Below are 15,840 nucleotides of genomic sequence, written 5' to 3'. Positions count from 1 at the left end.
GTGCCAGGTGTGACTGTCACAGAGACCCTCTTTTCAAATTAAGAAACCAAAAGCCGCTGGGTGCGGTGGCACATGTCTGTCATCCCAGCAGCTCAAGAGGCTGAGGCAAGGGGATCGCAAGTTCAAAGCCAGCCTCAGCAACGGCGAGGCGCTAAGCAACTCAGTGAGACCCTGTCTCTAAATAAAATACAAAAGAGGACTGGGGGTGTGGCCCAGTGGTCGAGTGCCCCTGAGTTCAATCCCCAGAACCCTCTGCAAAAAAAGCCAAAGTAGAGCCCATCCTGGCCCCAGTCTGTGTGCCGCAGTGCCCAGCCTGTTGGCAGAGTGAACCTGGCCTCTGAGGCCGAGAGGGCCTGGCACCACATCCCAGCTTCATGGCCTCCGCAGTCAGAGCCTTCATTTCATTATCTTCCAAGTAGAAGGGAAGGGAACTGGTTCTGGAGTCACTGAAGCAAGCCAGTGTGGGAGCTGGGGAGAGCCAGGCCCTGAGAGGAGGCCCTCCCTCCGCATGGGTGAGTGTCCCATAACCCCTCACAAACAGGAGCGGTGGTTTCTCCCACTGTCCCCCTGAGGGCTGGGGAAGGTTCTAGATGGGCGCTGATAACCAAGCACATGAACACACTGCAAATCCCACTGTGTATCCGTGTCCCTTAGGGAGCAGTTTCAAAAATAGTCTCCTAGGATGAGGGTGTAGCTCGGTGGTAGAGTACAGCCTAGTACTTGAGACCCTGGGTTCCCTCCCCAGCATTGCCAAAAATGTGGGTGTGGGTGTGGGGCTTGCCTCCTGATTTTTTTTTTTTTTTTTTTTGATGTTGTGGTGGTGTTTGGTTGTGGGGGCTTTTGCAGCGGGGGTAGGGAGTTCCTGGGGATTGAACCCAGGAGTGCTTTATCACTGGGCTAAATTCCCAGCCCTTTTTAATGTTTTATCTTGAGATAGGGTTTGACTAAGTTGCTGAGAGCCTCACTGGGTTGCTGAAGCTGGCCTTGAACATGTGATCCTCCTGCCTCTACCTCCCAAATTGCTGGGATTACAGTTGGGCACCACTGCACCTGGCCATAGCCTGACTTCTACCCCAGATCTTAAGTCAGAATAATCTGGAGAAAGACCCTTCTTTTTAAAATGGTCTCCCCAGGAAAGTTAGATGTAGTCAGCCCGGTACTAGTCCCTCCACTCCTGAAACAGGATACATCTTACCAAAAGTCAGAGCGAGTCCTCTTTGCCTCTGGCGCCCTCTTGTGGACAATGGAGGTTCAAACATCCTTTTCCTCCAAGTTTTCCATTGTCAACCAGGGTCCCCCTAACAAACAAGAAGGTAGGTGGACCTTCACCTTCAGAATATGGCACAGACACTACTGCCAATTTACCTGGCTTTTTAAATTTTAGATTAAAAGTTTCACTTAAACTTGTCTTCTAGCCAGACACAGCAGTATTCATCTACAACCCAAGCTACGCAGGTGGCTGAGGCAGAAGGAGCCAAAGTTCAAGGCCAGCCTAGGCAATTTAGCAAAGTAAAAAATAAGGGCAAGGGATGAAGCCCAGTGATAGAGCACCCCAGGGTTCAGTCCCCAAGGAAGGAAAGATTAATGCAGTGTGGAAAATCTGAACCAGTCGTGGTGGTGCACACCTGTAATCCCAGTGGCTCAGGAGGCAAGGGCAGAAGTTCAAAGCCAGCCTCAGCAAAAGTGAGGTACTAAGCAACTCAGTGAGACCCTGTCTCTAAATACAATACAATATAGGGCTGGGCTGGAGCTCAGTGGTCATGTGCCCCTGAGTTCAATCCCCATTAGCCTCCTTGCCCCCCCCCCAAAAAATACAATATGAAAAATCTGAAAACTTATTCATGAACTTTTCATACCCTATACACTAAAATCATTGATCTGTCTTGCACTTCTTGGATTTTTTACATAATCATGGCCTCATGCATTGGTCCTTTGGAAAATAGCGTTTTGCCAGGCATGGTAGCACACGCCTGCAATCACAGCAGCTGAGGAGACTGAGTCAGGGGGATCATGAGTTCAAAGCCAGCCTCAGCAACTTAGCAAGGCCCTAAGCAACTCAGCAAGACCCTGTCTCTAAATACTATATTAAAAAGAGCTGAGGATGTGGCTCAGTGGTTATACACCCTGGGTTCAGTCCCCAGTACGAAAAAAAAAAAAAAAAAAACAGAAAAGAAAAAAAAATCGTGGTTCCACTAAGATTTACAGATTTTCCACTCTCATATACTGCAGCCAAAAAAAATTTTTTTTCACATTAGTTAACATCATAGTTGACCTCCTGAGAAAAGTCTTAAAGTACTATCAAATTCATGATGGTCAATACAAGTTTTCCAAAATTTTAATTTTTCTTTAAAACTTTAGTTTTTTTTGAAACCTCAGATTTTTATCATTGGTAATAAATGACAAAATGTGAATTATTTCCCCTGAGGTGCTAAGCTTCCCTTTTTCATTTTCAAGAACATGTCCACCTAGTTGCCCAAGTCCAAAATTCCATGGCTGGTCAGTCAACCTAAGAGGATGAGAGAGGCCTGAAGCACCACGTGGGTATTCCCCATTGGTCACACGGGATATTAAAGACTGGTCCTTGGGGGCCGAGATTTAATGGAATTAATAATTAGGCTACTTTTTCCTGGGTGTTGTCAACGAAAATGACTGGCTGGTTTGTTTTGGTTGGAGCACCTTCTGGGGAAGGAGAGGTGGCCGCCAGGACTTGCCTGGCTCCCTGCCCAGGCGGCAGCAGTGTCGTCCACGGTTGCTTTTGTACCACGATGCACATCTCAACACGTGGCAGAGGCAGAGTGTCTCAATGTTATAATGAAGATAGTTTTGACGTCATAAACCAGAGGATCTTGGGGACTGTCCACAGACCACACCTTAGAACAGTTTCTAGACACATTTCAAGCCTCAAAAATAACCTCAGTTCAATATCTGATGGTCCCTCTTGCTGTCTGTGAGTGCCTCGGTGTGGCACCCTCTGAGGTGACATCTCTGATGTATAGACATTCAGGTGTTTTCTAGCTTCCCCCTCAGAAACAGTGCTGCCCGATGTCCTGGTGCTGACTTGGGCCCGGGGTCAAGGAGAACCCACTGGAGTTCCGCTCCGCCCACCGCCTGGGCTCTCTCGCACCTGTTGCTTGCAGGTGGAGCATGACCCCGCCCATGGTGAACGCCTACTACTCGCCCACCAAGAACGAGATCGTGTTTCCTGCTGGGATCCTGCAGGCGCCCTTCTACACCCGCTCCTCGCCCAAGTAGGCCATCTCTGGTGCTGGTGCCCCGATGGGTCCCCCGCCCCTCAGCCAGCCCTGTGTCTGCAGCTGACCCTGACAGCCATCTCACTGAACCATCTGTGCCCGGTAGCCCAGGTGGCCTAGGATTGCAGCGTCGTGGGTGCAGAGCGCAGCAGCCCCCGTCCCCTGCCTTCCCTCCAGGGGTCTCTGGGGCCGAAAGCTCCTGCAACCGGGGAACATGGCACAGTTGTGCAGTCAAGAGCCCCATGTGGGAAATACTGCTGTGACGGGGGCTTAGAGCAGTCACAGCCAGGGAGTTGGCGGGGTGAGGGCGCTGCCCTAGAAGCTGGACTCCTGGGATGACCGTGTGGAGCTTGGGAAGAGGTGCTGGCCCATTCCCAGGCTCCGTTTGCTTTAAAGCTTAACTGCTAGTCTGTGGGAGGGGACAGTGATCCTCTAGAGTGTCCAGCACGTGCATGTCACCCACAGGGCACAGCTGGCTCCCTTAGACTGCCCAGCCTCCCACTGTCTCCAGGGCTGTGTCCCACAGAGCCCCGAGAGACTCTGCTACATCTCAGGCCCAAGAAGTGAGGGCCACATGACAGGGCAGGAGCCAGAGGCCTTGCTCTCACTTTGCGTCTCCCTCCAGGGCCTTAAACTTTGGTGGCATTGGTGTCGTCGTGGGCCATGAGCTGACTCACGCTTTTGATGATCAAGGTACAGGTTCCTTGGGGTCCCTCCAGACAGAGCCCATCAGCTTCTTAGCCCCGCTGCCTCTGCTCCCTGGGACTTAGCTTTGGAGAGAAGGACCAGAGTCTAAACCCTGGCTCAGCCGCTTGCCAAATGCTCTCAACTCCGCAAGTTACGTCATTCCCCAAGCCTCCTTATCTGCAAAATGGGTGCAACAGATCCAGGTGGGGGTGGGGAGGATTCTGTGAAGGATATAGTGAGCACCTTCTGCAGGGTGCTGGGTGCTCGGTGCTCAGTGGGAGTCAGAGGCGTGGAAGTCACACCCTCCTCAGCAGCTAATGTCGAGGGTCTTCCTCACTGCCCCCTGCTCAGGGACAAGAAGGAAGTGGCAGAGACCCTGGAGACCAGGCCTGTCATGTGCTCCTGATTCTGCCAACTCCACTGGCCCCTTGCTGGCCTCCATTCCTTGGGATCCGAGGCCCTTGGCCAGTGGAGATCCACCCTGCGCCTCAAGCCTTTGCACAGCCACTCAGCCGCCTGCCTGGCCACTTTCCCCCACCCTCTCCCACTCGGTCTGGCCCGTCCTCTGGCCCTCTGATGGGCATCCTGTCCCTGTGCAGGCTGGAGGGTGGGGGTCAGACAGAGGAACCCACTTGTCACTGGGAGGGAAGAAGAGCGAAAGCAGGGACAGGTCCCACGGTGCCACTCCTGCGCTCCGACCACAGGGCGGGAGTATGACAAGGACGGGAACCTCCGGCCCTGGTGGAAGAACTCCTCGGTGGAGGCCTTCAAGCAGCAGACGGAGTGCATGGTGGAGCAGTACAGCGGCTACAGCGTGAACGGGGAGCCCGTGAACGGCCGCCACACCCTCGGGGAGAACATCGCGGACAACGGGGGCCTCAAGGCGGCCTATCGGGTGGGTCTGCTCCCCCTGTGCACCTGTCCAGGTCCACATCTGTCCAGATGCCTCATCAGTAGGTCAGCATAGAGACGCCTGGCAAGCTGCAGGAGTGCTGTGCCTCGGTTTCCTCATCTGTTGGGTGGGGGTGGGGAGGACGTGAGCACTGACTGTGGACACAGCGCCTGAGCCGGGTGCCCAAGACCTTCTGCTCGGAGACCACCTGCCTGAGAGACCCGGGAGAGAGCCAGGGTGGGGTCCACCTGCAGAGCTGGCCCCTTCTTACCTTTGCGGGGGAACCCACTGCCAGGTAGGGCAGCAGGGCCCAGGAGGACACTGAGCATAGAGCCAGTTCTGGGTTCTGATCCTAGTCTGGAGTAAGTCACTACCGTCTGAGCTCATTGGCTTGGCTCTGAGCCCCTGACCTGCACCCTCAGGTGGCCGGAGATGAAAGCAAGTAACTCAGACACAGGTCCCGGCCTGAGAGGCAGCCTGGCAACTCACCAAGGAAAAAAGGGCCAGGGGCAGGGGGTGGTGGAAGGAGTGGGATCAAGGGCCTCTGTCACTGAGAAAGGAGCTTGGTTCTATTCTGGTGACAGTGGGAGCCACTGCAGGGTCAAACAGGAGACATGGTCTAAATCCTTCTTTAAGGCAGGTCTGCAAGCCCGCAGCCTGTGGGCAAATCCAGCTTCAGCCTGTCCCCATAGGTTTGGGGGACCTGGCCACACTGTGTCCACAGGTTGCCTGTGGCTACTTTTGCACTCTGAACGCAGAGGAGGATGGTTCAACAGGGAACGGTAGCCCCAAAGCTGGAACATCTACTCCAGCCCTCACAGAGGAGGTCTGCCAACACCCGCCCTAGACGGTTTGCCACATGAGGAGGGGACCAGGCTTGTGTCCTCGGTTCCTTTGAGTCAGGGTGACCCGTTGGAAGCTGTTGTGAGGTTACTCAGGCAAGAGGCCGTGTGGAACAGGGGGAAGGGTGAGGAGGGTCAGATTTGGGGTGTTTGGCTTGGCTGGAAGAGTTGGGGGGCACTCTGGGTTTTGAGCCTGAGTAACTAGGAGAGTGGTGGTGCCATTGTATGGTGGCAGGTTTGGTGAGGGTACGTGTGTGTGTGACTTATTCCTTCTGTGCCATGCTGAGTTGGATGTGACCTTGGGTATCCAGCTAAGGCAGTTGAATATCCAGATCAGGGAAGAGGCTGGCGCCAAAGTACACATTGGAGAGCCGTTTTTAGGCCTTGGGGTCGATTGCACTCCCCTTTAGGGAGGGAGCAGAGAAAGAGAAGGGATCCTCCAGGCTGAGCCGAGGCCCAGACCCCAGAAACCAGCCCCGGCCTGCACACTAGCCCCTCGCCCCTGTGTCTTGGCTGCCCTCAACCTCTGGCCTTCTCTCCTCCCAGGCTTACCAGAACTGGGTAAAGAAGAATGGGGAGGAGCAGACCTTGCCCACACTGGGTCTCACCAATGACCAGCTCTTCTTCCTGGGGTTTGCACAGGTGAGTTCATTAGGGGAACAGGTAAGGTCCCCTCCGATCACCAGCTCCCTAACTCATCAGACCATCTTCAGGTCATTACCCTGTGAGAAGGTGAGCTTCCTGTCATTAGAGAGATTCAAGGAAGGGCCAAGAAAGAATACTAGTATCCTGTATGTGGTGGAGTAGGCCCCTCCTGGTTCTGGGGTTCTAGAAACTTCTTAACATAGCCAGACACGGTAATGCATGCCTATAATCCCAGCTCCTTGGGAAGCTGAGACAGGAGGATCACAAGTTCGAGGTCAGCCTCAGCAACTTAGCAAGACCCTGACTCAAAATAGAAAATGAAAAGGGTTGGGATGTAGCTCAGTGGGAGAGCAGCCCTGGGTTCAGTCCCCAGAACCAGGGGAGAAAGAAATCAAGACCCACCAGGTCGGCACTTGAGTTGGCCTTCAGTCGATTCCCAGAGCTGCTTCTCGAGAGAGTGTCCTGCCCAGGAAAGATGAGATCCGGACTAAATCCAAGATTTGTAAAGTGGAGTTTGGGCAGAATCCCAGCCTGGTACCGTGGCATCAGACAGAGACCCGGCTCTGGCTGAAGAGACACAGCTCGGTGACACCTGCGTCAGAGGGGCACGGGCGCACACCAGCCTCCCCTCCGACCCACCCCCGGGCCTTCCTGACTCCTTGGGGCGTGAGCACCAGGCGAGGGCTCACTCCACCCCTGCACAGTGACCCCAGCTTCTGCCCCTTGTTCCCTCAAAGGTCTGGTGCTCCGTCCGCACGCCCGAGAGCTCCCACGAAGGCCTCATCACCGACCCCCACAGCCCCTCCCGCTTCAGGGTCATCGGCTCCCTCTCCAATTCCAGAGAGTTCTCAGAACACTTCCACTGCCCCCTTGGGTCACCCATGAACCCTCGTCACAAATGTGAAGTCTGGTAAAGGGCAGAGCACAGAGAGCCAAGACGGAGGAGAGGCAGGGGCTGAGGACGAGCCCCGAGGGGAGGCCGCCGAGTCCGCCCCTCCTGCCAGCCCCTTGGCCGCCCAGGGCCCCTTCCCCGAACTGGAGGGTTTGCAGCCGGCACTGGGCCGGGTGGGGGTCCTCCGCATACCCGAGTTGCTCCCCTGTGCAGACCGGCGTCCCAGCGTGCACCAGCTCAGGCGGGCATTCGGGTATCGGGCTGGTGGCTCACCAGGCCTGGGCCCCACAGCGACAAGGGCCGGGGGACACAGCCCCCTCGCCCACATCCAGCACCACATAGACCACAATTACCACTGTGTCAAATGCTTTAAGATATATTTTTTGGGGAAACTATTTTTTAAACATTGTGGAATACACTGGAAATCTTCAGGGAAAAATGCATTTAAAACACTTTTTTTTTTTTTTGCGGGAAGGATTGTTATATTTATTATGTTTTCTTTTTTTTTTTTTTCCTAAATAACCTGTGGACAAGGAAGCCCCACTGATTTACCCCCTCACTGCAAGGCTGGGCTGAGGCAGGGACACACGCACACCTGCCCCAGGCCACTAAGCAAATCCTCTGCCTGTGGTGACTGCTGCATGGCCACCCACAGACAGGAAGTGTGGGAGCCAGGCAGAGGCCCAGTTCATGGCCAGCTGCTCTCAGCTTGCTGTCCCTGCCCCCAGAGTTCAACCATGGAAACCCCAGCCAGGAAGATCTCATCCCCACAGTCACAGCAGGGGACTGATGGCTATGGCAGATGAAGCCAGGTCAGGGTCCCCAGCATAGTCTGAGGGCACCCAAGCGCCCTGGATCTGGAGCACAGGGCCCTCCAGCACCAGATGCACGCAGCTGCCCATAGACCTTCTCTTTTGGCCCTTCCTCTTCGGGTCACCCCTCGGGACCTGTTGCTTCTCTGTGGCAACCCCCCACCCCAGCCATTCTGGGCTCTGCCTTGCAGGATCCCTCTCCCCCAAGGGAAGGAGGAAAGAGAATGCCGCTCTTGTCTGCAGAAGGGTCCAGATCCTCCCCTGAGCTCCGTCCTCAGCCCCCAGCCTGGTCAGCTTCCAGACCAGTTCTCTAGTGCCTTATCTGAGGCTGCGGCCTGGGCCATGCTCAGGAGATGACCCCTGGCCTCCTCAGTGGAGCCCCCAAGTGTCCTGATTGGAACCCAAGGCCATACTCCCACTCCTGATGCTCACAGGGCCACCCCTCAGCCCCCAGGAGCTCTGGCCTGCAGGGCTGTGGCTCTGGGTAGTAGAAGGTAGATGCCGCTGCCCTCGCCCTGGGCTCCAGCCATCAAGGCCCCCTGGTTTAGATCAGGACGGCCCCTGCAGCTGGACAGGCTCCCCTCCTTTGACAGGAGGCTAAGGGAAGGGTTCCTCAGCCCGGTCTGGCCCGTGGAGTCAAGAGACCAAGAAGGTCACCCCTTCCTAGAGGCCACAGCTCCTCCCAACAGCGGATGCTCAGGCTCCACCAGGTAGGTGGACCCGGCCGCAGCCGCACAGCAGCTCCTGTGAGAGACCAGGCCCTGCCCCATGGCGCGCCCCTTACCGAGGAAGCCTTGTCCAAGAGGCACAGACAGCTCGGGTCAGCAGGAGGCTTGTGAGTGGGCTCCAGGTGAGGCCCCTGTTCCTCACAAACAAGTTCAAGGCCCAGGAGCTCTTTGGGAGAAAGAGAAGAAGGAACCAGGGAAGGAGCTAGAGCCAGCCAGCCACCTGGGAGGTGGGCCTTTTCTGTCCCTGCGCCTCCCTGTGCCTCCGCTGCCCACCCTCCTGCCTTCCCCAGGGAAGGGTGGTCCAGAAAACTGTCAGCACCACCAGCCAGACGCAAGTGTCTCGGGCTGGAGTCTAGCCAGAGGGAATGGAGATGGCACTCCCCGTCAGGATGTGCGGGGCAGGGGGAGAAGCCCAGGCCCAGGCAGAGGCAGCGTCCCCACTCCCATTGCCCCTCCACAGTGTCAAGGCCAAGGGGAGATGGGCAGCTGCACTCCCAAAACCAGGGGAGCCTCGGGCGTGCTTCTCTGTGGGCACATGGGTGTGGGGTTTGGAGGTGGGAATCTATTTTTTGTATTATGTTTCGTGCTACTGTAGTTTTGTGTGGCACTATTGTAATTAAAATAAAGTACTTGTATCGAGAGCCACTTGTGTCCGAGTGTCCTTCCAGGGTGCTGTGCATCCTTTGGAACCACAAGAAAGCCCCAGCCAGCCCAGAGCGGCCCACCCTAGCCTCACTAGGAAGAGGCTTTGGACCCTGAGGATCAGCTGGGGCTTCCTCCTGCCTGTGCCCACCTAGCCAGCACCCCCCCCCCCAGCCAGCCGGGCTTCATGGGCAGGCTCGTGTGCGCCCCCTACCCGTGAGAATGATGCATCTCATGGCCTGGGCCCAAGGGGCTCCCTGGTCAACGTCATCTTTCCATTATCTCAGAGCAAAAGAGTTTCTGGATCTCAGATGCTTGGGCAGGGCAGGCAGGAAATTCAAAGAGGTCCGAAAAACAGCCTCCCCTGGCTTTTACATGCGTTCTTCCTGCTGCCTGGAATGTTCTGACTTCCCCTCCTGGTGAACTCCTACCATCCTTCAGCGCCCCACTCACCGTCACCTCCTCGAGGAAGCTTCAGGTCTGCATGGGGCGCTCACATAGGCTTCCCTCTCCTTCCAGAGGGTATTAGTTCACTAGGATTGTTGTAACTAGGTACCACAAACACGGTGGCCTACACGACAGATTGAGGTGTTGGCCTCCCAAGTCTCTGGGGTTACGGGTGTGGGTCACCAAGCCCGGCCTGACTCTACCTGTCTTTAAAAGGAGTAGGTCATTTCTCTGTTTCTCTGGCTATAAGACCTACAGTGTACTCTCTTCTTCTGTCTTGGTAACCATCAGGTATGGGGGACAGTGAGGATGCCAGAGAGAGTGATATGCTTTGGGCTCAGATTGTCCCCACGAGGTGCGAAGGGGCCAGCGAGGCCCCTAGGCCCCAGTGTCTCTCTCCAGGGCAGCTGGGAGAGCCCCCTCCCCTCCACCTCTTGTCCTCGGGAGAGCAGCCTGTTAAAAGAGCAGGTCCCTCCCTGTCACTGGCTCCCACCTCTTGTGTTTGACCCTGTTGTGTCCTGTTTGTTTTGTCTGGGGCAGTGCCCGGGATTAACCAGGCCTCAGGCTGCAAGCGCCCCACTGAGCCACACCCCAGGCCTCCAGCTTCTTTCTGGAGCCCAAACAGGCCAAGCCCTTTCCCACTGAGGCTCTGGGTCCCTTTTGTCCTTCAGGCTGGAATGTTCTCTGCACAGAGGGCACACCCCTCCCCAGCAGGATGGATTCTGTTTAGACCCGCCATGAGTCACGTGCCTATTGGAGTTCAGCCATGTGCAAGAGTTCTCACCCGCCTCCCCTGGAGCTCACAGTCTGTGGGACAGAGAATTTCTCAGCCCTGATGCTCAGAGGAGGTGTCATTCGGGGACACTGGGTTGCAGGGCAGGAAGTGGCTGAGCTGGGTTCTGAACCCAGGCCGCTCGCTTGGAAAACATGAGAAGCCGCTAGAAACAGAATGCCCCAGGGATGCCACGTGTGCAGAACACGCATGCGCGTACACACACACACACACACACACACACGTGCACGAAGGCACAGGATGGAGGAGCTGGCTGCTGCCCACCCTTTTCCCAAGAAGGGAGACCTAGCTTTTAGCCACCCTCCCCCCAGCCCTGGGCCTGCAGATGCCCTCCCTCCAGACAGGCCACCTCCCAGGGACTAAGGACAGACTCCTTCCTCCCCGGGCTGGGGTCCCAGCGCCCCTTGCCGTCCCCATCTTCCTAGATCCTCGCCCAACCTTGTTCTCCCCCCAAGCAGGACTTGAAACCCCAGCCTGGCCCTTCAGACTTCACCCGACACATGTGGAAACACACAGGATGTAACTTGGGAACAGCTGGAAAAAGTAAGCAATCTGTAACAATCGTGTAAGCAGAAGGGCCTGCAGAGGCCTCTGAAAGGGTGAGGGAGCAGGGGGTTAGGACAGACTTTAAACTTGAAGAGCCCAACCAGAACTTGGAAAACCTCAGAAGAGAAAACTGAGAAACTTTACCAAAGACCGTCAGAGAATGCCCTTGAGCACCCTGCCGGTGGGCGGAAAAGTCCAATGTAATATTCAACGCCAGCTCTCCCGAAATTAATGTGTGATTTCAGCGTACTCTCAGCCAAAACCCCAAGATCATTTTGCATAGAATTTGACGAGCTGATTCACATGAAAGGGAAAAAGCACAATCAGGACAATTTTGAAAAAAAAAAAATTGAAAACGAAGGAGCCAAATCCCATATGTAAATATTTATAAAGCAATGGTAAATGAGAGCTGCTGCAGGTTAGGAGCAGGTACCAAACTGGAATAGACCAGAAGCCAGAGACAACCCTGCACATATACAGGAATTAGTGTAAGATAGAGGAAACACTTCGTGAGTGGAGAAATGAACCATTTAATAAATGGTGTTGGGGGATCCATTTGAGAAAAACTTGAATTTAGATGGAATTCCTTCCTACTGTGTACATCAGTAAGTTCTCTATGCATTAGAAACCTAAACAGACTAAAATTATAAATGTATTAGATAAAATATAACAATCTGTTTATAACTTTGGATTAGCAAAGCCACCTTTTTTTAGCATTTATTTTTACTGTAATTGGACACACAATACCTGTATTTCTTTTTCTTTTTTTAATTAAAATACCTTTATTTTTAATTTTTTTATTTTTATATGGTGCTGAGAATTGAACTCGGGCCTTGCACATGCTTGGCAAGTGCTCCACCCCTGAGCCACAACCCCAGTTCCCCTTTATTTCTTTCATGTGGTGCTGAGGATGGAACCCAGAGCCTCACATGAGCTAGGCAAGCGCTGTACCACGGAGCCACAACCTCATACCAGCAAAGCCACCTTTTAAAAACCACAAAAAGAAAAACATAAAGAAGATAAACACATTTGGCAATACCGAAATTTCGTTCTTTTATAAACCAAGGTACCGTGGGGCACGGGGTGCAGCTCAGCATGCTGAAGGTGCTGGATTCAACCCCCAGAATCACCAAAAAAAAAAAAGAAAGAAAAAGAGAAATCCAGAAATAAATGAGAAATAAAAAATTTCCCCCTATCCTCTGACCACCATTCACAAAGGAGGGCGGCTTAAAATGGGAATTCTCCTCAAGAAATGGGCTGGGAGAGGGCCAATCACAGTCCCCAAAACACAGGTACAGACAGGGAGGTGGACCCGGGGTGTGGCTCAGTTCTAGAACGCTTGCCTAGCATTCTGGAGGCCCTGGGTTCAATCCCCATTTCCCCCCAAAAGAAGGTGTTTAGACATCCACAAACATGTTCCTAACAAAGTAATGGAGAAACGCTCGTGCCCCCAGTCCTGTTTCTGCTGCTGGTCCTGTGATAGAGCGGGGATGGAACCTAGGGATGCTCTTCCACTAAGGTACAACCCCAGGCCCTTTGCCCTTTGTTATTATGTATTTTGAGACAGGATCTTGGCAAGTTGCTGAGGCTGACCTCGAACCTGAGATTCTCTGAGTCTAGGATCATAGACAGGACCCCTGCCCACCCCCCCCCAGGGAGAGCTGCTTTTCATCTCTCCCTTCCTTCACTCTCCAGTTCAGATTTCCTTTTCTGTCAGCAAATGCCTTATCTGCTGTAGCTCTCAGCCACGTGGGGTGACCCAACCCTTCATTCCTGGAAGGTCTGAGCCATCTCGGGCCTGGCTGCATCCAGCTATGGTGGTTTTCCTTTGAGTTAATCACAGGACGTGGGCCTAAGAGGAGCTCTGACTGGGTGCGGTGGCACACATCTGTGATCCCAGCAGCTCCAGAGGCTGAGGCAGGAAGAATGCAAGTTCAAAGCCAGCCTCAGCAATTTAGCACTAAACAACTCAGTGAGAAAAAACAGCCAGCAGCAGGACCCGGGAGATCAAGGCCGACTGATTCGCGCGGCCTGCCCCGCGGCTACAGAAGGCGTGGCGCCTCAGAGAAGCCATTAATTAGCAAGCAGGGAGGTTAGTGAAGCCAGATTTAAAGTTAGGTAGTCAGTGTAGTTAGGTAAATCGGGTCTAATATCGAGTGAAATCTAAAATGGAGGCCATGCTGGGAATGACTCAGGGAAAACAGGACAACTCATGGAATGTTAATAAAGGCCCTAGGCCAAAGTCCACCTGGAAGAAATGTTAATGAACATCCCCCAACAGATTTGAAGACAGCCCATCCCAAAGAAGTGTTAATGAAGCCCAGGATACAGCCCCCAACAGATTTGGAGATAGCCCATCCCAAAGAAGTGCTAATGAACAGCAAACTTGACTCGGAAATGACCAGATTACTCCTTTGTCCCAAACCCTTCCCACCTACATTCCATCACCAAACCTATAAAAAGGGGAACACATTGCCCGCTAACTGGATTCCACCTTTTGGGTCCCCTTCTTCCTCCGGGAGAAGTCTTTTCTTCTGTCCTTTAATAAATTTCTAATTTCTACTCTGGCCTTGCCTCGGCGTGCTTCTTTGGTGTTATTCTTCAACATCGGGGAGCAAGAACTCGTCACCGGTCAACAGCGGTAACATTAGGGACTGCCATTAGGTGGAATCCCGCCAGCCAAGCCCACACTGATCCTTGGGCCCAGCACGGGATCTCAGAAGGGGAAGGAAGCGGTACAGTCCCACCCCCACAGCGAACACTCCACCGAGGCAGTCAGCGGCCACCATCCGGGAAAGCTGAAGGATACACCACCACTCTCCGACAGATTGCAACATCAAAACAGGTTTGTGGGGGCTCACGCCAGGGGTACATTGGCAGCCCTTAGTGCTGAGTTCCTGCTTTGAGATAGAGGAGAGAAGCAGTCCAGCCTGGCTCCAGACACCGGTCGGACCACAGTGGAGGACAGCAGCCGCCATTTCGGAGAGATGATGTAATCATCCCTGTGTTCTACTGATCTCAGCCCATTCAACTACGGATCAGGTGATTTCAGGCTGGTAGTTGCCTGTGTCTAGCAGACAGATTTCTTGCTCAGGCTCTGGACTGGGGATCTTGTGGAGAATACTCCTAGAGGCGCTTGCCAGGCAAGGCGTGCGCCGGGCACTGAGCAGCTGGATTCTGGTTCCCGGGGCTAACCTGGCCCAGGTCTGAGGAAACTGCGGAGACTGCCGGTGGAGGCCAGCTCCAAGTGGAGCGTGCGCTGAGCTTGGGGCGACTGGGTTCTGACTCCCGGAACAGTTTTGGCCTGGGGCTGGGGAACCCGTGGGGTCGCTCCCTGGAGCCAGCTCCCAGCAGAAAGTGTATCGGGATCGGAGAGGTGGGGTTCCGGCTACCTAAGCTGCTTTGGCCCAAGGCTAGGGAACCGGCGGTGACTGCTTCTCAGTCAGTCTCCTGCTGGGTGCTGTGGGGGCAGAGTGGAACTTCCACCTGGGCCCAGAGCAGGCCAAGTGACCCGCCGGCGGGGTATCATGACACCCCAAACGCAGCTGGAGCTGAAGAGAGCAGCCGCCCACGCCTAGAATAGGACCAGGGACCCCGAGGCGCGGTAGCCAAGTTACCTCATTTGGAGTAGGGGCTGTGCGGAGCTGCTATCTGAGCAAACAGGGCAGGCAGACCTGCCGCCCACTGGCAAGTCAAGCCAGGTAGCTTGCCAGCATGGGGGACACGTAACACCGAGGCACTCACGTCACACTGGTTGGAGTGGGGGTGGAGCAGGGTCGCCGCCTGAGTCCGGAGGGGGCTCAGCAGCCTGTTGGAGAGGTAGTCAGGTACCCCCATTGGGAGTGGGGGCTGTGCAGAACTGCCACCCACCGGCCTAGAGGTCTGCCAGCGTGGTAGACACGTCACACCAATTGGAGTGGGGACCCAGCAGAGCCGCCACCCACATCCAGATCAGGACCTACGACCCCAGGGCGTGGTAGTTACGTTACCACAATTGGAGCGGGGGCAGAGCAAAGCCGCCTCCCGTGCCTGCAGGGGGGGCAGACCAGCGACCGATCAGCGTGGTAGACAGACCACCATAATTAGAGGAGGAGCACAGCCACTACCCGCCCTGCAAGGGAGACTTTCCAACTATACAAGAGCAACATAAATAAATAGTCGGTAAATTTCAAAAACACAACAGTTGCACCAAGCAGAAAGAAACGCGAGCAGTATGAAAAGACATGGAAAGAAAGGACCACAAGCAATGCAGGTCAACTCAACTTTAGAAGAGGTAATAGCTGCAACAGATGGAATATCAGATAAAGAGTTCAGGATATATATGCTTCAGATGATCTGGAGTCTCAAGGAAGACATGAGACAGCAAAATCAGACAATGAAAGATCACATTGACAAACAAATCCAGGAAGTAAAAGATCAATTTCACAGGGAGATAGAGGTAATAAAAAATAAACAAATAGAAATTCTAGAAATGCAGGAAACAATAAACCAACTTAAAAACTCAATTGAGAATACTACCAGCAGAGTAGATCACTTAGAAGAGAGAACATCAGACAATGAAGACAAAGTATTTCAACTGGAAAAGAACATAGACAGCTCAGCAAGTCTGCTAAGAAACCATGAGCAGAACATCCAAGAATTATGGGACAATATCAAAAGACCA

At 54.0% G+C, this 15,840-nt stretch overlaps 1 protein-coding gene across 3 annotated transcripts in view; it reads left to right on the top strand.

The window, feature by feature from the left end:
• Positions 1-11,236, top strand: part of Ece1 (endothelin converting enzyme 1) — a 97,605-nt gene extending 86,369 nt beyond the window's left edge. For 2 of the 3 annotated variants that reach the window (XM_077791651.1, XM_077791650.1), the window contains exons 15-19: positions 3,138-3,248; positions 3,877-3,944; positions 4,643-4,833; positions 6,219-6,314; positions 7,055-9,386. In XM_077791651.1, coding sequence (XP_077647777.1) covers positions 3,138-3,248; positions 3,877-3,944; positions 4,643-4,833; positions 6,219-6,314; positions 7,055-7,231 — 643 coding nt within the window. In that variant the 3' untranslated portion in view covers positions 7,232-9,386. Of the gene's footprint in view, positions 1-3,137; positions 3,249-3,876; positions 3,945-4,642; positions 4,834-6,218; positions 6,315-7,054; positions 9,387-11,089 lie in introns of those variants that run through there. The other variant, XM_077791652.1, reaches the window with a different exon arrangement.
• Positions 11,237-15,840: the final 4,604 nt, after the last annotated feature.

The sequence above is a fragment of the Urocitellus parryii genome, chromosome 11 (genome assembly GCF_045843805.1).
Source record: "Urocitellus parryii isolate mUroPar1 chromosome 11, mUroPar1.hap1, whole genome shotgun sequence".
In the NCBI taxonomy this organism is placed as follows: domain Eukaryota; kingdom Metazoa; phylum Chordata; class Mammalia; order Rodentia; family Sciuridae; genus Urocitellus; species Urocitellus parryii.
This window is presented reverse-complemented; position numbering and strand designations above follow the sequence as displayed.